The sequence below is a fragment of the Mastigoproctus giganteus genome, chromosome 14, assembly GCF_048544385.1.
Source record: "Mastigoproctus giganteus isolate SK-2022 chromosome 14, ASM4854438v1, whole genome shotgun sequence".
NCBI lineage: Eukaryota > Metazoa > Arthropoda > Arachnida > Uropygi > Thelyphonidae > Mastigoproctus > Mastigoproctus giganteus.
The window spans coordinates 123,799,055-123,822,795 of NC_143588.1; the positions used below are offsets into that span (position 1 = coordinate 123,799,055).

General features: G+C 39.1%; 1 protein-coding gene across 1 annotated transcript in view; it reads left to right on the top strand.

Moving 5' to 3' along the window:
- Nucleotides 1-23,741, top strand: part of LOC150075707 (calcineurin-binding protein cabin-1-like) — a 1,104,404-nt gene that overhangs the window by 692,316 nt on the left and 388,347 nt on the right. The window contains exon 31 of the mRNA XM_090388624.1: nucleotides 14,508-14,619. Coding sequence (XP_090244750.1) covers nucleotides 14,508-14,619 — 112 coding nt within the window. The remainder of the gene's footprint in view (nucleotides 1-14,507; nucleotides 14,620-23,741) is intronic.

A 23,741-nucleotide genomic window follows, 5' to 3' on the forward strand; every position in this document is an offset into this window, starting at 1 on the left:
ATCCCCCTTTGTGAATTGGGGATATATTTGCACCTCCCCTGGTGCAAATATATGGAACCTCCCCTGAGTCCAAGGATATATGGCTAAGGGTTTGCTTAGTTGCTTTGCCGCCTCGTTTAATATAACTGGATAGATCCTATCCACCCCAGGTGCTTTTCTTATGTTTAACTTCAACAATTTCTCCTCCACTTTGCTTTCAGTTATTACAAAATCATTAAGTATCCTGCTATAATTTGATAACCTTTTGCCATTTTCAAACCTTTAGCATTAGCATTAGCATTAGTAGAGGCATTTGATGCAAGAAAGCAAGCTTATGCAGCATCAGCCGAAAAAAAAAAAAAAAAAACCCACTTCCATTAAGTATCCTGCTACAATTTGATAACCTTTTGCCATTTTCAAACCTTTAGCATTAGCATTAGTAGAGGCATTTGATGCAAGAAGGCGAGCTTATGCAGCATCAGCCAAAAAAAAAAAAAAAAAAAAAAAAAAACCACTTCCACTTCACCCCTCTGTTCGTTCAAAATACCTGTCCAGCTGAGCCTTAAACTTATTTAGGCTATCAACCTCCACTACAAGAGATGGAAGTCTGTTCCACCAACCAACCACCCGCTGGCTAAAGGCAAATTTCCGCACGTCTATCATACATCTGTCTTTCCTCAATTTGAATTTATGCCCTCTCAGGTGATTATTCTGAGCTAGAGGAAGAATCCCATCAGCATTGAGCATGCTCAAACGAATCAAGACTTTATACACCTCTATCACATCACCTCGCTAGTGCCTAGTCTCCCGACATTGTAATTTGCAAAACTTAAGCCTTTCTTCGTAAGAGCACCCCTTTGTTTCATTCACTTATCTTGTTGCCCTTCTCTGTACTCGTTCCAGCATGTCTACATCCTTCTTGAAATGAGGTCTCCAGACCTGTATACAGTACTCTAAGTGTGGCCTGACCATTGCCTTATACAAGGAAATAATCACCTCCTTATCCCTGCCAAAAAAATTCCTGTATATCATTGACAATACTCCATGAGCTACTCTTGCCGCCCGTCTGCACTGCTCAGAGAATTTCATATCTGCCTGCACAACCACCCCCATGTCCCTTTCATTCTCAACCACTGTCAGTGTAGTACCACAGAGTTGATACGTTGCTCTGGGGTTGCTGTTTCCCATGTGTAGTACTTTACACATGGGAAACAGATTATTTACACATTATTTTACCCGGAACAGAAGTTAGTTTAACTTCTGTTCCGGGTAAAATAATGGAGTCACTGGTTAAAGATGCATTGCAGGATCATCTAGACAAGACTGCAGCAATAATTCAGACACAGCATGGGTTTGTTAAGGGAAAGTCTTGTCTGACAAATTTGATTGGTTATTATGATGTGGTCACAAAGGAACTGGATGCAAAAAATAATTTTGATATCATATACTTGGATTTCAGGAAAGCTTTTGACACTGTTGCGCATGGAAGACTACTGTACAAATTGGAGCAGAATGGTATTAAGGGTAAGTTGCTACAATGGATAAAAGGATGGTTAAGTGGGAGAAGACAGAGGGTGGTGATCAATGGGTGCTGCTCTTCGTGGACTAATGTTATTAGTGGAGTCCCACAGGGTTCGGTGTTGGGTCCACTGTTGTTTTGTATATTTATCAATGATATTGATGAAGGTATATCAGGCTTAATGTCGAAGTTTGCAGATGACACGAAGGTTGGCAGGGTTGTTAATGACAGTCATGGCAGTGTGCTACTGCAACAGGATCTAGATAATTTGGGCAGATGGGCTAAGAAGTGGCAACTGAAGTTTAACCTTGACAAATGCAAAGTACTGCATATGGGTAGAAGTAACCCCAGAGAAACGTACCAACTGTGTGGTACTACACTTAAGGTGGTAGAAAATGAAAAAGACCTGGGAGTAATTGTGCAGTCAGATATGAAGTTTTCTGAGCAATGTAGACAGGCTGCTAGGTCATGGGGTTTTGTCAATGATATATAGGAATTTTGCTATTAGGGAAAAGGAGGTGATTGTCCCTCTGTATAAGGCAATGGTCAGGCCACGCCTTGAGTACTGCGTACAGGTCTGGAGGCCTCATTTTAGGAAGGATGTAGATTTGCTTGAGCGTGTACAGAGAAGAGCAACACGATTGGTGAGGGGAATGAAGGGATCCTCTTACCAAGAGAGGCTTAAGTTCTGCAAATTGCAGTGGCTGGAGACTAGGCACCTGCGCGGTGATCTGATTGAGGTCTATAAGGCCTTGAATGGGTTGAGCACGCTGAATTCTGATGGGATCCTCCCACTTGTTCAGAATACGAACCTACGGGGACATAAGTTCAAATTAAGAAAGGATAGATGTAGAATAGATGTGCGGAAATTTGCCTTTAGCCAGCGGGTGGTTAATTGCTGGAACAAACTTCCATCTGTCGTTGTGGAAGTTGATAGGTTAAATAAATTTAAGGAGGAACTGGACAGGCAATTGGAGGGTATGGTGTGATTTTTTTTTTTTTTTTGGCTGATGCTGCATAAGCTCCTACACTTGCTTTCTTGCATCAAGTGCCACTACTACTACTACTACTACTACATTTGTCAATGTTAAACTTCATTTGCCACCTCTCAGCCCATCTGCTCAACCTTTCCAGATCCTGTTGCAGCAGCATAGTGTCAGTAGTGTCCTTGACAACCCTGCCAACCTTTGTCTCGTCTGCAAACTTGGACATTAAGCTTGATATACCATCATCAATATCATTTATAAATACAGAAAATAATAATGGACCCAACACTGAGCCCTGAGGGACTCCACTAATAACATTAGTCCACGATGAGCAGTGTCCATTGATTCCCACTCTGTCTTCTCCCCCTAAACCACCCCTTTATCCATAGCAGCAATTTGCCTCCAATGTCACACTGCTCCCATTTGTGTAACAGTCTCCCATGTGCAACAGTATCAAAAGCCTTTCTAAGATCCAAGTATATAATATCAAAGTTATTCCCTGCAACCAGTTCTTTTGTGACTGCATCATAATATCCAATCAAATTGGTCAGGCAAGACTTCCCCTTAACAAAACCATGCTGTGTCCGAGCTATAACTGAAGTCTTGTCTAAATGATCCTGCAATGCTTCTTTAACCAGTGCCTCCATTAATTTTCCTGGAACAGAAGTTAAGCTCACAGGTCTATAATTACTTGTGTCAGCCTTTGATCCTCCTTTGTGAATTGGGGTCACATTTGCACATTTCCAGTCTATGAGTACCTCCCCTGAGTCCAAGGAAGCTCTCATAATTATGGTTAAAGGTTTGCTTACTTCCTTTGCTGCCTCCTTTAATATAACTGGATAGATCCCATCCACCCCGGGTGCCTTTCTTGTGTTTATCTTCAACAGTTTCTCCTCCACTTTACTCCCAGTTATTTCAAGATTCTGTAGTTACTGCTAGAGTTGAATACACCTCTGGCATTCCCCTCGCTGAATAACTCCTCATGTGTGAATGTCGATGCAAAATATTCATTTAGTTTGTTAGCTACCTGAGCAGGATCATCAACAGTTGACCCATCAATATCATATGGACCAATCTGATTCATCCCTTTCCTTCTAGAGTTTACATAATAAAGAACTCTTTGCTGTTTTTCTTTGCATCCCTTTCCAAGGATTTCTCGTAATCTGCCTTCGCCTGCCTAACCTCCTTTGTAACTTGGTTGCATATCAACTTGTATCTATCATAGGCTTCTGTGTCATGTGTTAATTTGTAAGTATCCAATGCATTTTTCTTCTCTGCCATATGCCTCATTAGTTCATCTGACATCCACTTAGGCCTAAACTTTGAACAATATTTCTTAGTTGGAATGTAAAGCCTAGTAGCTTCCAAGATAAGTTCTTTGAATGCTTCCCATTTTGAATTTGCTGTTGGTAACATCATCAGTTGGTCCCACTGTATAGAATTTAAATACTGTCTCAGTCCATCGTAGTCGCCTTTACGGAAGCAATATCCCTTCCCTTTACCCCTAATGGTAGTTACCTCTTTGAGTAAATCTCACTTCAGCACACTGTGATCACTGCCACCTGGTGGTTCATTTATCTGCAGATTCTTAATGCATGAAGAGTCACTGCTGATAATCAAATCAAGAGTATTACTCCCTCTAGTTGCCTCCCGAACACGCTGATGTAGAAAACAATCGTCCAATAAATTCACAAAAGCCCTGCTAGTGTGTCAGTGACCAGCCTCCAAATTCCAGTCAGTATCTGGGAAATTAAAATCTCCCATTATAAAACTCTCTGATTTACTGGCCCACTCTATTTCCCTGTACAGTTTCTTATTATACTCATCAGAGTCATTAGGCCTATAGCACACTCCTACTCTCAATTTTGATCTCCCAATGCTTATGTCACACCAAACTGACTCAACACTGCACTGTCCAGCGATGTCGACTGGCTTCACTTCCTTTGTTTTTATATGTTTCTTAACTAATAGCATAACCCCTCCCCCCCTTCCTATCCTGTCTATCCTTTCTGTAGACGTTGTACTCCCCAAATACCAGTTCTGCATCCCTTATATCTGTGTGACACCACGTCTCTGATATCCCAACAATAACTGCCTTTGATGTTTTGAGCAATACCTCAAATTCATCAAATTTATTTACTAAACTCCTAGCATTGGTGTACACACAAGTATACCTGCACCTGTTTCTGTTCTTAGCTACCCTAACACAACCCATGTGTTTACTTGTACCGCAATGGCTCCCAGCAGTCTCTGAAATATCATGCATCTTGTTTTTCAGGCTTCTGCTCATTCTAATGGAAGCAGTGCAAGAATCTCTTTCACCTCTGCCAGAGGCTACTGTCAATCTATTGTTCTTTGTCTCCCCCCAAGCTAGCAGTTTTCCGACCCAACTAACAAATATTCTTTCACCCTTTCTATTTAAGTGTATCCCATCCCTGTAGAAGCAATCTCTCCTGTTAACAAGTACAGTCCAGGCTGAAAAAAATTCTACTCCTTGAGCCTTGCACAATCTTTCCAGGGCCGAATTGATCGTCAAGGCTCTCATCATATACTCCCTCCTATCGTGTCTGGGCAGAATTGCAGACACTTTCAAATTCAACCCTAATTCTCGGCTTTTGTTCAACAGTGACCTGTACTTGTTAAGTAATTCTGCCGGTCTCCTACTCTTAATATCATTAGTGCCAACGTATACAACTATATCACCTTTTGTGCCCTTAAAAGATGATATTCGCTCTACAACGTCATTAACCTTTGCCCCTGGCAGACATACCCTGGTCCTGTTCCACCTATCCTTTTTACAAAGCATGTTCCCCGTTTCCCTGACAATAGATTCACCAACAACTACTAGTTCCTTCGGGACCAGCGCATTCTGCCCTGGGGGTTGCCTCTGTGTCACGTGATGCCCAAGTGCAAGCTCTGGCGTTGATGTGGGCAGCTGAGAGCTTGATGGGCCCCTCAATTTAGTTTCTTCAAGGGCATCCACCTTGTCCTTCAAGCTCATATAGGCCCGCAAGAACGCTGAGTTGTTGACTGATATCAATACTCTCCTTGCATCGCGCACACACAAAGACATCCCCCATGGCAGTATCATGTCCAGTACCCGATTGCTCTGTAAACATCAAGCAAACAGTGCATTTTATAAGGCTGTGAGTCAGAGGACAACTGTCCCCATCAGTTCTATTCTGAGCCACAGCACTTCCATTAGCTTGAGCCTTTTGCTTTGCTGCTCTGGTCTGAGTCATGATTCTATTAATTTATTAATTAATTATAATTAATTATATTATGTTATTAATTATGTTAAATATAATTAATTATATTACGTTTGTAATCTAAGTCGTTATATGTATTTATTTAAAAGTACGATTTAACTGCTTACGAAGTTCAACTAACACTATCTAGTATGGTATATAACTATCGCATCACAAATATTTCCTCAATATTTCCTTAATAATTCCTCATGTGTGAATGTAGATGCAAAATACTCATTCAGTTTGTTTGCTATCTGAGCAGATCATCAACTGTCGAACCATCTATGTCAAGTGGACCAATCAGATTCATCCCCTTCCCTCTAGAGTTTATATAAGTAAAGAAATCCTTGCTGTTTTTCTTAGCATCTTTTGCCAAGGATTTCTCGTAATCTGCCTTCGCCTGCCTAACCTCCTTAGTGACCTGATTACAGACTAGTTTATATCTGCCATAGGCTTCTGAGTCGCTTGATAATTTATATGCATCCCATGCATTTTTCTTCTCTGTTACGAGTCTCATTAGTTCATTAGATAACCATTTAGGCCTAAACCTTGAACAATATTTCTTAATAGGTATGAAACTTTTAGTAGCATCCACAATTAAAACCTTGAATGCTTCCCACTTAGAATTTACTTTTGGTAACATTGTCAATTTCTCCCACTGTACAGAATTTAAAAACTGTCGGAGATCACTGTACTCACCTTTACGGAAGCAAAAACCCTTTCCTTTACCCCTGAAGGTAATTAAATCTTTAAGTAAATCCCACATCAGTACACTGTGATCACTGCCACCTAGTGGTTCCTTTGTTTGCAATTTCTTTATACCCGAATGATCACTACTGATAACCAGATCAAGAGTAGTACTTTCTCTGGTTGCCTCTCGAACATGCTGCTGCAGAAAACAATCATCCAATAAATCCACAAAAGTCTGACTAGTGTGTGAGTGACCAACCCATAAGTTCCAGTCAATATCTGGGAAGTTAAAATCCCCCATTATAAGACATTCCGATTTACTAGCCCACTCTATTTCTCTGTACAATTGTTCATTGTACTCATTGAAGTTATTAGGCCTATATCACACTCCTACCCTTATTCTTGCTTTCGCTGTGCTTATGTCATACCAAACTGACTCAACAGTGCATTGTTCATCTATATCAACTGGATGCACTTCTTTTGATTTTATGTTTTTCTTAATTAACAGCATAAACCTCCTCCCTTTCTATCCCGTCTATTCTTTCTGTACACATTGTACTCCCCAAATTCCAGTTCAGCATTCCTTATATCTGTGTGACACCACGTCTCTGCTATCCCAACAATATCCGCCTTTGATGTCTTGACTAACACTTCAACTTCATCAAATTTATTTACTATACTTCTAGCATTGGTATACATGCTCTGGTTCTATTCCACCCATCCTTCTTGCATAGTATATTCCCCATAAAATAGAGTCACCAACAATAACTAGTTCCTGTGGTTCCAGTGCATTCTGCCTTGGAGATTGCATCTGTCTTGCCTGATGCACAGGAGTGAGCTCTGCCATTCAGCTGAGAGCTTGATTAGCCACTCATATTTATTTCTTCACAGGCATTTACCCTACAACTCAGGCTCTCATAGACACCTATAAGAATGCTGAGTTGGCGCCTAATTTCTTAACACTCTGGACACCTAGCACATACAAAGGCATCCTCCTTGGCTATATCATGTCCTGTTTTAGAAAGGTAGTAGTAATAGTAGTAGTGGCATGTGATGCAAGAAAGCAAATGTATGAGCTTATGCAGCATCAGCCAAAAAAAAAATCACACCATTCCCTCCAAATGCCTGTCCAGTTCCTCCTTAAATTTATTCAACCTATCAACTTCCACAACGACAGATGGAAGTTTGTTCCGGCAATTAACCACCCGCTGGCTAAAGGCAAATTTCCGCACATCTATTCTACCTCTGTCTTTTCTTAATTTGAATTTATGTCCCCTTAGGTTCGTAATCTGAACAAGTGGAAGGATCCCATCAGAATTCAGCGTGCTCAACCCATTCAAGGCCTTATATACCTCAATCAGATCACCGCGCAGGTGCCTAGTCTCCAGCCATTGCAATTTGCAGAACTTAAGCCTCTCTTGGTAAGAGGATCCCTTCGTTCCCCTCACCAATCTTGTTGCCCTTCTCTGTACACGCTCAAGTAAATGTACATCCTTCCTAAAATGAGGTCTCCAGACCTGTACGCAGTACTCAAGGCGTGGCCTGACCATTGCCTTATACAGAGGGATAATCACCTCCTTTTCCCTGCTAGCAAAATTCCTATATATCATTGACAAAACCCCAAGGTCGGTAAACATTTCACACAGTTTTTTAGACGGTGATGCATTGAAGGATTACTCCCTTCGTTTCTCTCCCCCCCCCAAGTCACAGTACTCTAGCTATATTAAAGACGTATCGGACATAAAGCCTGTTTGCATTAATGAGAGTAATCAAGTTATGCTAATGCAACAAGGTCTAGAAAAATTAAGATGGTCTGAGTGTTAATTGAAACAAAATCAGTGTACTGTGTGTAGCAGTACTCCCAGAATAACATATTTGCTGTGTAGTAACACACCGAAGGTGGTGGAGAATGAAAAAGCTGTGAGGGGTGGGGGGAGGTAATGGTGCTGTCAGTCGTAAAGTTCTCTGAATTGTCATCTAGGGCAGCTCATCGGGCTTAGCCAGCAGGGATAAGGAGGTGATTATCCTGTTGTATAATGCAATGATCTTGAGTAATGGTACAAGTCTGGATGCCACTTTAAGGATATGGATCTGTCGAAACAGGTCCAGAGAAGGGCAGTGGGTTATTGGAGGAAACAAAAGTGTTTGCTTGCCAAGAAAGGCTTTAGTTCTACAGTTTTCATCATATGGAAACTAGTCATCTGTGCAGGAATCTGAGTGAGGTTTCAAAGACTTTGAATTGATTGAGAAAGTTAACTTCTGTGTCACCTGATAATTTATATGCATCCCACACATTTTTCTAACCTGTCACGAGCCTCATTAGTTCATCTGACATCCATTTAAGTCTAAATTGTGAGCAGTATTTCATAATTGGTATGAAAAGCCTAGTAGCTTCGAAGATTAATTCCTTGAAAACTTCTCATTTAGAATTCGCTGCTTTAAACATCATCAATTGATCCCAGTGTATAGAATTTAAAATCTGTCTGAGACCACTGTAGTCACCTTTACGAAACAAAAATCCTTCCCTCTACCCTTGATGGTAGTTTAAGTAAATCCGTCATCAGTACACTGTGAACACTGTCACCTAGTTGTTCCTTTATCTGCAAGTTCTTAATGTATTAATAATCGCTGCTGATAATCAGATGTAGAATATTACTCCCTCTTGTTGCTCCTCAAACATGTTGCTGTAGAAAACAATCCTCCAATAAATCCACAAAAGTGTTGCTAGGCATGCAAGTGACCAACCTACAGACTCCACTCAATATCTGGAAAGTTAAAATCCTCCATACAAGATATTCTGATTTACTGGCCCACTCAATTTCTTGCACAATTGTTTGTTGTACCCATCAGAGTCATTGGGCCTATAACACACTCCTATTCTCATTTTCTCTTTCCTAGTGCTTATGTTACACCAAACTGACTCAGCATTGCACTATCCACCCATATCAACTGAATGCACTTCCTTAGATTTTATGTGTTTCTTAACTAACAGCATAACCCCACCTCTCTTCCTACTCTGTCTGTCCTTTCTGTACAGATTGTACTCCCCAAATTCCAATTCTGCACTGCTTATATCTGTGTGACACCATGTCTCTGATATCCCAACGATACCTGCCTTTGATGTCTTGTTCAGCACTCCAAATTCATAAAATTTTTGGAGGAAACAAAAGTGTCTGCTTACCAAGAAAGACTTTAGTTCAGCAGTTTTTATCATATGGGAACTAGGCATCTGTGAAGGAATCTGAGTGAGATGTCAAAGACTTTGAATGGATTGAGAAAGTTAAATGCTTCTGACATCTTTCCTTTTGCTCAGACAAATTACTAGAGGGGTTAAACAAGTGAGGTCGAAAGTAATTTTTTTTTTTTTTTTTTTTTGTAGCTATTATATGAGCTACCTTTTTTTGTAAATTTGCTAGCACTAATGGTAATCTGTAACTATAACATACCTGAGAAACTTAGGGTCACATGTACATTGCAAAGTGTCAAAAGTTTCTACCTTTATATGAATAAATCTTGTAGTGACAATTCTTTTACTCATTTTTTTTTTTTTTTTTTTTTATTACGAAAACCCCAAACACGAGAGGTATCAGAACCTATAGTACTTAGTACCGTACTTTGGTTGGAGGTTGAGAAGACGAAAGAAGATATTTGTTGATATTAGACTTGAACGTCTGTAGACTGTAATTTTCAGGAAATACATAGGAAGGAAGGTTGTTCCAGAAAATAGCAGTTGAATAAATAAACGAGGAAGATGAAAAGTTGGTTCTGTGGGTTTGCAGTTGGACAGTAAATGGATATTGGCTGCTTGCGGCACTTGTTCGGACAGTTTTGAAAGAGAAAGCGGGAATTATAGAAGCCAATTCAGAACAGTGCCCATGGAAGTATCTTTAGAAAAGGCATGCAGCAGAAATGTTACGTCTATGGGACAGCGAGTGGAGAGACTCTATTAGAGAGGAGTCATTAATTAACCTAACTGACCTCTTCTCAACCGAATCTAGATGCCTGAGAGAGGTTTTGGGAATACTGCCCCAGGTGTGGGAACAATATTGCATGGTAGGGCGATTTGTGATTTCTACAGAGTGAACAGCTGTTTGGAAGAAAAGTAACCCCGAGAGCAAAAGAGAAACTAAGTTTTTTAGATGCAGAGGAAGCAATATTTGTAATGTGCTTGTGCCAAGAGAGATAAGTAGTGGTAGTAGTCGCATGTAATGCAAGAAAGCAAATGTATGAGCTTATGCAGCATCAGCCAAAAAAAAAAAAAAAAAAAAAAAAAAATCACACCATTCCCTCCAAATGCCTGTCCAGTTCCTCCTTAAATTTATTCAACCTATCAACTTCCACAACGACAGATGGAAGTTTGTTCCAGCAATTAACCACCCGCTGGCTAAAGGCAAATTTCCGCACATCTATTCTACATCTGTCTTTTCTTAATTTGAATTTATGCCCCCTTGGGTTCGTAATCTGAACAAGTGGAAGGATCCCATCAGAATTCAGCATGCTCAACCCATTCAAGGCCTTATATACCTCAATCAGATCACCGTGCAGGTGCCTAGTCTCCAGCCACTGCAATTTGCAGAACTTAAGCCTCTCTTGGTAAGAGGATCCCTTCATTCCCCTCACCAATCTTGTTGTCCTTCTCTGTACACGCTCAAGTAAAACTACATCCTTCCTAAAATGAGGCCTCCAGACCTGTACGCAGTACTCAAGGCGTGGCCTGACCATTGCCTTATACAGAGAGATAATCACCTCCTTTTCCCTGCTAGCAAAATTCCTATATATCATTGATAAAACCCCATGACCTGCCCTGGCAGCCTGTCTGCATTGCTCAGAGAACTTCATATCTGACGGCACAATTACTCCCAGGTCTTTTTCATTTTCCTTAAGTGTAGTACCACCTTAAGTGTAGTACCACACAGTTGGTACATTTCTCTGGGGTTACTTCTACCCATATGCAGTACTTTGCATTTGTCAAGGTTAAACTTCAGTTGCCACTTCTTAGCCCATCTGCCCAAATTATCTAGATCCTGTTGCAGTAGCACACTGCCATTACTGTCATTATCAACCCTACCAACCTTTGTATCATCTGCAAACTTCGACATTAAGCCTGATATACCTTCATCAATATCATTGATAAATATACAAAACAACAGTGGACCTAACACCGAACCCTGTGGGACTCCACTAATAACATTAGTCCAAGAAGAGCAGCACCCATTGATTACCACCCTCTGTCTTCTCGCACTTAACCATCCTTTTATCCATTGTAGCAACTTACCCTTAATACCATTCTGCTCCAATTTGTACAATAGTCTTCCATGTGCAACAGTGTCAAAAGCTTTCCTAAAATCCAAATATATGATATGAAAATTATTTTTTGCATCCAGTTCCTTTGTAACCACATCATAATATCCTATCAAATTTGTCAGACAAGACATTCCCTTAACAAACCCATGCTGTGTCTGAATTATTGCTGCAGTCTTGTCTAGATGATCCTGAAATGCATCTTTAACCAGCGACTCCATTATTTTACCTGGAACAGAAGTTAAACTAACTGGTCTGTAATTACTCCTGTCACCCTTCGATCCCCCTTTGTAAATTGGGGATACATTTGTACATCTCCAGTCCGTGGGAACCTCCCCTGAGTCCAAGGATGCTCTCATAATTATGGCTAAGGGTTTAGCCATAATTATGAGAGACATCATTTTGCCTAGAAATCGGAGTGCCACCAAAGATAAGCACAGGGGCAGAAGAATCTTTTTTTTTGCGAGATAAAATACAAGACTGAGTTTTAGAAGGATTGAAATCAACTAAGTTCTCTTTGCCCCACTGGAGAATTATCTAAAGATCGCATTTAAGGAATTGGTAGCAGATATTCGAGAAGTTGAAGCTGATTGAGCAGGGCAAGATTTGGCAAAATGGAAAGTGGAATGCAATATGCTATCATCGGAAAAACTATGGATAGGATTTCCAGTCAATGGAAGAAGGGCATTAATATACAAGAGAAAAATAGTGGGGGGAAAGAACTGAACCTTGGGGGGGACACCAGCATTAGTGGAAAAGTTAGAAGACAGAGTGCCATCAACAATCAACATCAGTGAACAATCAGAGAGAAAACTGGATAACCAATTACAAAAAAAAGTTGGCTTACCATAAGATGGAAGCTTGTTTAGAAGAACCTTATGCCAAACACGATAAAAAGCCTTTGAGATATCAAAAGTAACTGCTTGAGTTTCACTAAACTTTTCCATTGAATTTGTCCATAAATGATTAACATAAGCCAGATTATTACCAGTGGATCGATACTGATTGAATCCATACTGGCGTTGTTGATCAGATGGAAAGTTTCTAGGTAGTTTAAGAGTTGGCGGTTAATTGATTTCTCCATTACTTTAGAAAGAGTAGACGTAATTGCAATGGGACAATAATTGGATGCAAGGGATTTGTCACCGTTTTTAGGAACTGGCTGGATGTGAGGAAATTTCCAAGTAGAAGGAGAAACATGGAGTAAGAAAGTGAAAAAAAAGGCAGAAAAGAACAGGAGTAAGTTCAGGAGCAGTAGAACAAGTGTAGAAATACTATCAGGACCTGGAGCTTTCTTAGCATCAAGATTCATCAAAATCCTTCTGACATCCTTTAGACGGAAGACCACAGGAGGCATTGAATGGAGCATGCTAGGAATGATGGGCGGTGTTTCACCAAGATCATTAATACATGAGTTGGAAGAAAATGGGATGTTAGCAGGTCAGCTTTATCCTTGCAGAAGTGACAACAGAACCATCAGGTTTTGACAGAGGTGGGTGCAGAGATGGGCAAAAGGTGCAGCCAATATCTTTGGCATGAGACCAGATTGCTCGGCTACCATTAGGGCAAGGAACAAGTTTTCTACTCGTAGCCTGTTCAAAATCTAGTGTGGACTGATTAATAACTGTTTTACAATTGTTGTGAGCTTTGGTGTAGGTAGAAAATGAAACTGAACAATTGGAAACAAGCCAATTACGATATGCAACGTTCTTCTCTTGAACAGCCCTTAGCACATTTATTGGAAAACCAAGTTTTAGATAAAGGATGAGATTTTAAAGTGGAGTGTGGAATAAAGGATTCCATTCCTACAAGAATAATTTCACTGACATGATCTGAGCAAACATTGACATCAGAAATTTTGAAACAGTAATGCGACTAAGGAAAAGAAATCTCGCAGGTCATCCCATTTTGCATTCTTATAATGCCAAACAACACAAGGCTAGGAATAACCATGAGATAAAGGCTCTATTTGAGAAGAAACAATCACCATGTTGTGATCTGAGGTGTCTAAAGGACCACTCACTTCGATCGTGTACTTGACATAGATCCTTGACATAACGTAGCCTTGACAATGTCCTCCTGCATACACACTATTCGGACTCTCTCCAGTCACTATCAATATACTGTGCATAATATGAGTACAGTTGCTGTCCAATTGTAATGTTCTCCATACTCCTGCATATGAATCATTTACTTCACCCTGACAATCTTCTTGTGGTACTTGCACAGCACAAAGTATTTGCTCTTTCACCTTTGCAGTTCATTGACATCTCCTTTTAGTGTATACTTATAATTGATTTAAACTTAACTGTTTATTATTATTATTAGCCATATGGTGCAAGGAAGCCCGAGGTTTATGCTGCACCAGCAAAAAAAAAAAAAATTTCTGAACTACCCCGAGAGAGAGAGAGAAAGAGAGAGAGAGAGAGAGAGAGCCAACCCATGCTCACCAGATGTGAGCCCGTGGGTAGCTTATCTAAGTCAACTCTCAAAAGCAGCAGTTGTGTTACAGTTTGGTACCTGTTGAGGTAGGAATTTTTTGTCACATACAAGCATTCTGCAGCTGCTGTTGGCAGCTGTAGAATGCTTCACTTTTAATTAATTTAGTTCGAATAACCTTTAGTGTTTGGAGTTGTCATTTGAAAATAAAAAAAATTGTAGTACAATATTGTTCTACCCTTATGCTTCATGGTTCACAAAAAAAAACTGTACTATGTTTAAAGTTGCCTTTTTATAAATATAATTCCCTATGTTTAAAAAAATTCTTTTTATTTTACTTTTTAGCAAAGCAATTAAGTTCTATATTTTGGACATTTGTATAAATTATGAACGTCTTGATTCTTGGGCTGGAATGGCACTTGCTCGCAGTTCACAATTAGAGCAAAAACTCAACTCGGTAAGCCTCTACTATATATGTGTATATGTATGTATTTTTTTTGTTATTTTTAATCATTTTCTCTAAATCAGGGTCCCCACCTTTTGCTTTCAATGGGCCACATTTGCAGTCTGCAAGTTCACTAGGGCCCCAACTAAAACCACTTCTAGCATTTCTTCACAGATCTTACTAAAAACAATTCGATGTATTTGTTTTCTAAGCTTTAGAATAGAATGCAGGGCAGCCACTAAAAATTACTCACATACAGTAATGTTAACCTAAAAATGAACAAATTGTGTCCATCTATAATTAAGTGTGAAGAATGGATACATTGCTTGAAAGATAAATAACATTAGTCAATGACACATGTAACAAAATAAATTCATGATAAATACATATTTATTTTTGAATAACTTATTCTTCTTCCATGTCATAAAATTGCATTTCTTTTTACATTTCTTATTACAAATACAAATTACATATTTGTTAATTAATTGATACAAATTAAATTTATTATTATTATCAGCCATATGATGCAAGGAAACCTGAGACTTTTGCTGCACCAGCCAAAAAAAAAAAAAATTGAGTTACCCTGAGAGAGAGAGAGAGAGAGAGAGAGAGAGAGAGAGAGAGAGAGAGAGAGTCGGAAGTTGAAGGAAATCACTAAGGAAGAGAAGAATAGTGATATCCAGCTCAGGACCCTGGATGTGCCAAGCCCATACTCACCAGAAGTGAGCCCCTGGGTTACATATGTTCAATGAGACACTTGAGGCTGCAATTTATTTATAAGTTTCTCAATATCTACTTCAATGTTTGTTACACATAACCTTAAGATTTTATGTAAATGTTCATCAGAAATTGAGTCCTGTATTTAGATTTGATCATTTTAGAAAACGTTGACTCACAAATATATGTATTTCCGAAAGTGGAGAATATTCCCACTACAAATGCTTTTAAGTCGATGTACCTATCTCTCGGAAGTCCTGAATAAAAATCCAAGAGATTATTTTCCTTGTATGTGTCCTTCAAAACATCTGTTGCTTGTAGGTCAATTAATTCCATCTGATAGATTTCAGATGATTCCTCTAGGAATATATCAAATGGCTTCTGAAACATTTTTATTTCCTTTGCATACATATGGAAATCTTTGAATCTGTTCTTGAATTCCTCCTGCAAAATTTTTAATGCATCTATGTAATCTTTCTAGAGAAGGCTGAGAAATCGTTTCTCCCTTAGATTGTAGTTCTTTACAGCAAGAAAAATGCACAAAATTTTTTCACCACAATAATCAGTTTCCCTTCAAATGCTTTCATCTCAGTGAACATATCCGATAAAAACTTTCCTTTGCCTTGTAATCTTAAATTTAAATTACTCAGACGCTCCACGATATCAGTTAAGAAAGCAAAAACCCAAATACATTTTGATTCAGAAAATTCCTTTTGAGTTCCTTTTTCTGTTAGAAATTTGTTAATTTCATGAAGAAGAGAAAAATACCATTTAAGGACATTTGCTCTACTCAGCCACCTAACTTTGGTATGATATAGCACATATAGGCTTTTCATGCCAACTAAGAAATACTGTTCATGATTTAGGCCTAAATGGATGTCAGATGAACTAATGAGGCTTGTGGCAGAGAAGAAAAATGTGTGGGATGCATATAAATTATCAGGTGACACAGAAGCCTATGCAGATAAAAGTAGTCTGTAATCAAATCACAAAGGAGGTTAGGCAGGCAGATTACGAGAAATCCTTGGCAAAGGATGCAAATAAAAACAACAAATAGTTCTTTACTTATGTAAATTCTATAAGGAAGGGGATGAATTGGATTGGTCCCCTTGATGTTGGTGGTTCGACTGTTGATGATGGCTTACAAACTGTATGAGCATTTTGCATCTATATTCACACATGAGGAATTCTGTAAAGAAGGGGAGGACAGAAGTTTACTAAACTCTAACAGGGAGCTAAATGATTTTGTAAATAACAATGGGCCCAACACCGAACCCTGAGGGGACTCCACTAATAACATTAGTTTGCAAAGAGCAATGTCCATTAATTACCACTCTCTGTCTTCTCCCACTCAGCCATCCCTTTATCCATAACAGCAACTTGTCCTTAATGGGCAATTCAGTGGGAGGGGCATAAATTCAAATTCAGGAAAGATAGTTGTAGAATAGATGTGTGGAAATTTGCATTTAGCCAACGAGTGGTTGATTGCTGGAACAAACTTCCATCTGTCATTGTGGAAGTTGACATCTTAAATAAATTCAGGGCTGAACTAAAGAAACTTTTGGAGTGAATGGATGGGTGAAACGTGAAAGGTTTTTTTTTTTTTTTTTTTTTTTTTGACTGATGCTATATAAGCTTGCTTTCTTGCATCAATATGCCTCTGCTAATGTGCCACTCTAGTCCAATTTGTACAGCAGTCTTATGTGCAACAGTTTCAAAACTGTTCCTGAAATCCAAGTATATGATATCAAAATAAATTATTTTTGCATTCAGTTACTTTGTGACCACATTGTAGTATAATGCAATCAAATTCATAATAACTACACTCAACTACAATCTAATCAAATTCATAATAACTGCACTCAACACCAACCATGCAATTAAATAATATTTAATTTAAAGCATGGGTTCTGGGAACACAAGTGGCTCGAGAGCTTGCGAATCAGCTCATCCAATATCATCATTAATGGGGATAGGGTATTCGTTTGCATCTCCTTTATGAGGCCGTTGTCCTTCGACGGGACGATCGGTTCTGTATAACACGCTCCCGAGCCATTTCCGGTCCCAGTACGCAGGTGGGGAATACCGATCATGTTCCTCTCGAACCACGTGTGTGAGTGCTGTGGACCTGCTACTTAAGGATGTGCTGTACAATAGTAATACACTGTTGAGAAAGGAGGCGGTCACTTCCAAAAGCTACTGTCACCTATATTTTAGTATTTGAAGGATTTTAGTTATACCTTTTTAATTTTTAGCACTTTTATTATATTATTGTAAATAGACCGGTTTTTATTTATTTTACTTTTACATATACATATTTTATATTATATTTTATATTTAATATTATTTAATTGCATGGTTGGTGTTGAGTATAGTTATTATGAATATGAACTTTCCCAACCTCGTAGGCCTTTTTGAAGATAATCCAATCAAATTGGTCAGACACAATTTCCCTTTCACAAACCCACAATGTATCTGAACTGTAACTGCAGTCCTGCATTCCTTCTTTTCCACTGTTTTCCCTGGAACAGAAGTTAAACTAACAGGTCTTTAATGACTTGTGTCACCTCTTGATGCACCTTTGCGAATTGCAGATAATTTGCACTTCTCCAGTCTGCAGCGACCTCCTTTGATTCCAAGGATGCTCTCATAATCATGAGATTCCGATTGATGATGCTAAACTTCATCAATTTCTCTTCCGCTTTCCTCTCAGTTATTACAAAATCATTTAGCTCCCTATCAGAGTTTGATAAATTTTAATTTTTCAACAAGTATGTTCAATTTTTGCCGCATACCTTTTCTATTGCCATTTTCCAGCCACTGCTCTTTTGAATTAGCACCTATAATGAAGTTTAACATTGACAAATGTAAAGTACTACACATGGGAAACAGCAACCCCAGAGCAACGTATCAACTCTGTGGTACTACACTGACAGTGGTAGAGAATGAAAGGGACTTGGGGGTGGTTGTGCAGGCAGATATGAAGTTCTCTGAGCAGTGCAGACGGGCTGCAAGAGTAGCTCATGGAGTATTGTCAATGATATACAGGAATTTTTCCAGCAGGGATAAGGAGGTAATTATTCCATTGTATAAGGCGATGGTCAGGCCACACCTAGAGTACTGTATACAGGTCTGGAGGCCTCATTTCAAGAAGGATGTAGAGCTGCTGGAACGAGAAGGGCAACAAGATTAGTGAATGGAACAAAGGGGTGCTCTTACGAAGAATGGCTTAAGTTTTGCAAATTACAGTGTCTGGAGACTAGGCACCAGCGAGGTGATCTGATAGAGGTGTATAAAGCCTTGAATGGTTTAAGCATGCTCAATGCTGATGGGATTCTTCCTCTAGCTCAGAAAAATCACCTGAGAGGGCATAAATTCAAATTGAGGAAAGACAGATGTAGGATAGACGTGCGGAAATTTGCCTTTAGCCAGTGGGTGGTTGGTTGGTGGAACAGACTTCCATCCCTTGTGGTGGAGGTTGATAGCCTAAATAAGTTTAAGGCTCAGCTAGACAGGTATTTTGAACGAACAGAGGGGTGAAGTGGAAGTGGGTTTTTTTTTTTTTTTTTTTTTATGGCTGATGTTGCATAAGCTTGCTTTCTTGCATCAAATGCCTCTACTAATGCTAATGCTATATTTCCATCTGTTTCTAATCTATCCATTAGCATTAGCATTAGTAGAGGCATTTGATGCAAGAAAGCAAGCTTATGCAGCATCAGCCAAAAAAAAAAAAAAAAAAAAAAAACCCACTTCCACTTCACCCCTCTGTTCGTTCAAAATACCTGTCCAGCTGAGCCTTAAACTTATTTAGGCTATCAACCTCCACCACAAGGGATGGCAGTCTGTTCCACCAACCAACCACCCGCTGGCTAAAGGCAAATTTCCGCACGTCTATCCTACATCTGTCTTTCCTCAATTTGAATTTATGCCCTCTCAGGTGATGTGTCTGAGCTAGAGGAAGAATCCCATCAGCATTGAGCATGCTTAAACCATTCAAGGCTTTATACACCTCTATCAGATCACCTCGCTGGTGCCTAGTCTCCAGACACTGTAATTTGCAAAACTTAAGCCTTTCTTCGTAAGAGCACCCCTTTGTTCCATTCACTAATCTTGTTGCCCTTCTCTGTACTCGTTCCAGCAGCTCTACATCCTTCTTGAAATGAGGCCTCCAGACCTGTATACAGTACTCTAGGTGTGGCCTGACCATTGCCTTATACAATGGAATAATCACCTCCTTATCCCTGCTGGAAAAATTCCTGTATATCATTGACAATACTCCATGAGCTACTCTTGCAGCCCGTCTGCACTGCTCAGAGAACTTCATATCTGCCTGCACAATCACCCCCAAATCCCTTTCATTCTCTACCACTGTCAGTGTAGTACCACAGAGTTGATATGTTGCTCTGGGGTTGCTGTTTCCCATGTGTAGTACTTTACATTTGTCAATGTTAAACTTCATTTGCCACCTCTCAGCCCATCTGCTCAACCTTTCCAGATCCTGTTGTAGCAGCATAGTGTCAGTAGTGTCCTTGACAACCCTGCCAACCTTTGTATCATCTGCAAACTTGGACATTAAGCTTGATATACCATCATCAATATCATTTATAAATACAGAAAACAATAATGGACCCAACACTGAGCCCTGAGGGACTCCACTAATAACATTAGTCCACGATGAGCAGTGTCCATTGATTACCACTCTCTGTCTTCTCCCCCTCAACCACCCCTTTATCCATAGCAGCAATTTGCCTCCAATGTCACACTGCTCCAATTTGTGTATCAGTCTTCCATGTGCAACAGTATCAAAAGCCTTTCGAAGATCCAAGTATATAATATCAAAGTATATAATATAAAAATATCCATTTACAGTTGGACTCCTTATTTGTGAGGCTAATATTTCTTGAAAATTACAACCTACAAAAATTTATATTCTATGTCAGTCGCAACAACATCTCCCTTCTTAGCCTTCAATCCTTATACAGTATTAGGTGCACGTACCCCTCCAAGGTATTCAGGTTGTTGTATTTGTTGGAGATCCATTCACTGGATTTCACAATCTGCTCTGCAAAGAAGAATGAGCCAGTCATCATCATAAAACAGACAATACTAGACATTTATTTTCTGACTGTCTTGAATATATCTGACTTAAAAATTAACACAATGCATACTATGTTTGATATGTTTAAAAATATATAATTTTTTTAGTTGGCAAAAAATTTCTGTTATATGACATAATGTATATCTTTTTAATTCTAAAGCTAATTACATTTCCTTTGTCATTTCATTAAGAACATCTATCAACTTTTTTTTTTTTTTTTTTTTATGTTGTACCTTTCAGTGTGGGGAGTTGCCTCATTCTCAGAATTCATAATTCTTCTGAAAAATGATAAAATTCTAATAATTCTATTTTTAATTTCTTATGCATATAGCAATAATTTTCTTGGTTTCTCTGTTATCTGGCATCATCCCATGAGCATTTGCCATTTATTTCTGTTCAAATGTAAATGCTTATGTGATATGTTACTGGTATTATATAAATATTTGCTATCCACCATAACAGTAGCGTGTGTTTCCTATCTAAAGCAGGTTAGGATTCCAGACCTGTCAGAGACTGGATGATTTTTAAAGGTCAGATCTCTTAGGTGATGGTGGTTGGGAGGGGAAATAGATGTCCTTTCCCTTAGTTTAAGTTTTTTTAGCCCACTCAACCTGCAAATCAACCTGGGATCATGCCCACTCACTTATACAGATGACAGAATAATAAGACCATATGAATGCATTGCACTTTGACCAGGGAACTGTGGCATTTTTAATTTATTGGCAACACTACTTGCGAAACTGTTGACTCTGGATGAACAAGTCACAACACTAAGCATGCGACTTGTTCTTTTAAGGTATGCTGTAGACACCACCATTCTTATACAGAACAGTGTCTATCTCTTTAAACAGTTATAGTAAACATAAACTAGAAAGCAACTACCCAATAACCTGCTAGGTTATTGAGCAGTTTCTTTTCACTCCAGTATCAGATTGGGTTTAAATAATCCAGTTATTTCATTACACCTTCTGTTATGGTATACGAATTGAAAATGACACCATTTTCAATTCGTATACCTCACCTCACAATCATCACCCACCTTTGATTTTGTTCAGTGTATCTGTATACTTTTGAATTTCTCTAAACAATGGGAATAAACCATTTTTAATATAAATTTTTAGTAGTTTACACCAACCTTGCTTGGCAATAATAAAACAAAAAACAAAATTAATAGTTTAATAAACCGATATTACTAATTTACAATAAATTACTATTTACAAAAGTTAAAACAAAAAGAAGAAAATAGATTAAAATACAATAAAATATACAGAATTAAAAGCGCTAAAATCTGAAGCTTTCGAAGGCTCCGCCTTCTTTCTCAATAGTACGCTTTATTTTTGCAGTGCAATCTTAAATACCTGCAGGTTCACGGCACATGTCACATGATTCAATAACACATGTATTGTTCTCATACGTAACGAAACTGGAAGTGGCTCGGGAGCACATCAGGCGGAATCGTTCATCCCCTCCAAGGATCACTGTCTCAATGAGGGGATGAATCCGCATACCCCCATCTCTATTAATGTTGCTCCCAATGGAATTAATCCGCAAGCTCTCGAGCCACTTGCGGTCCCAAAACCTATGTGCCCGGTCGATGATAATAGCTTCATCCGGGGAGATTTGATGCTGCTTCTCCCAATAATGCTCCGCCACGGCTCATTTCGCATAATCTGCATTCCTTATCGCCTTCGTGTGCTCCCCCAGATGGTCCTTTAGACGCCATTTTGTTTCCCCCACATATTCTGTATATTTTAGTGTATTTTAATGTATTTTCTTCTTTTTGTTTTATTTACCTTTTGTAAATTAGTAATATCGGTTTATTAAACTATTCACTTTGTTTTTTGTTTTATTATTGCAAAGCAAAGTTGGTGTAAACTACTAAAAGTTTATATTATAATATGCCCAACCCCAGAGGCCTATTTGAAAAATAAACCATTTTTAATGATATCATTTATTTTTTTTTTTTAATTTTAATGAAATTTTAAGGATAATTTCCATTCCCCTTATATATAATATTCTCAGTATACATTCAACTCAAAAACTTTAAATGAAACTCCTGTGGCTCAGGGGGAGAACTGGGGGGGGGGTTGTCCTCTGAATCACAGCCTTTTAAAATGTTCTGCTTGTTTGATGTTTGTGGAACAATCAAGGTTTGTTTGTTATTTGGTTTTTAGGAGCATTAGCAACTAAGGCCATATTGCTCCGGGGATATGCGGTGGTCATTCCCTGACCTTTCCCCATCCTCCGTATTTGGTGATCACGGGCTCGAACCCCAGTCTAATCAAGAAGCATCTGCTATGCACTGCTGCTCCTGCCCAACTGGCTATGGAGGCGCCGAGAAATCAAGGACGGGACATAATATTACCAAAGGTAATGTCTTTGTGTGCGCACGATGTAAGGAGTGTCAGGAAATTAGACAACAACTGAGTGTTACTATGGCCCTATATGGGAGCTTGAAGGACAAGGTGGATGCCCTCGAAGGATCTAAATTGAGAGGCCCATCAAGCTCTCAGCTGCCCACATCAAAGCCAGAGCTTGCACTTGAACCCTCACGCAGCACAACTGCAACCTCCAAGGCAGAATGCACTGGTCCTACAGGAACTAGTAGTTGTCGGTGACTCTATTGTCAGGGAAATGGGGAACATATTGTGCAAAAAGGATAGGTGGAACAGGACCCGGCTATGTCTTCCATGGGCAAAGGTTGATGATGTTGTAGAGCTGATATCATCTTTTAAGGACACAAAAGGTGATATTAAGAGTAGGAGACTGGCAGAATTACTTAACAAGTACAGGTTATTTAACAAGTACACTGCTGAAAAAAATGCCGTGAATTAGGGCTGAATTTGAAAGTGTCTGCAATTCTGCCCAAAAATGATATGAGAGAGTATACAATGAGAGCCTTGTCAATCAATTCAGCTCTGGACAGATTGTGCAAGGATCAAGGGATAGAATTTTTCTCAGAATGGTCGTTAACAGGAATGCTTGTTAACAGGAGAGACTGCTTCTACAGGGATCAGATACACTTAAATAGAAAGGATGCAAGAATATTTGCTGATGCTATTGAGGCAGTGTTAGGTGGGTAGGAAAACTGCTAGCTTGAGGGGGATACATGGACTAATAGATTAACAGTAGCTGCTGGCAGATGTGAAAGTGATTCTTGCACTGCTTCTATTGAAATGAGAAACAGCCTGAAAAACAAGATGCAGGGGATTTCAAAGACTGCTGGGAGTCATTCCGGTACAAGTACACACATGGACTGCGTTAGGTTAGGGTATTTAGGAGTTTGGTAAATAAATTTGATGAATTTGAGGTGTTGGTC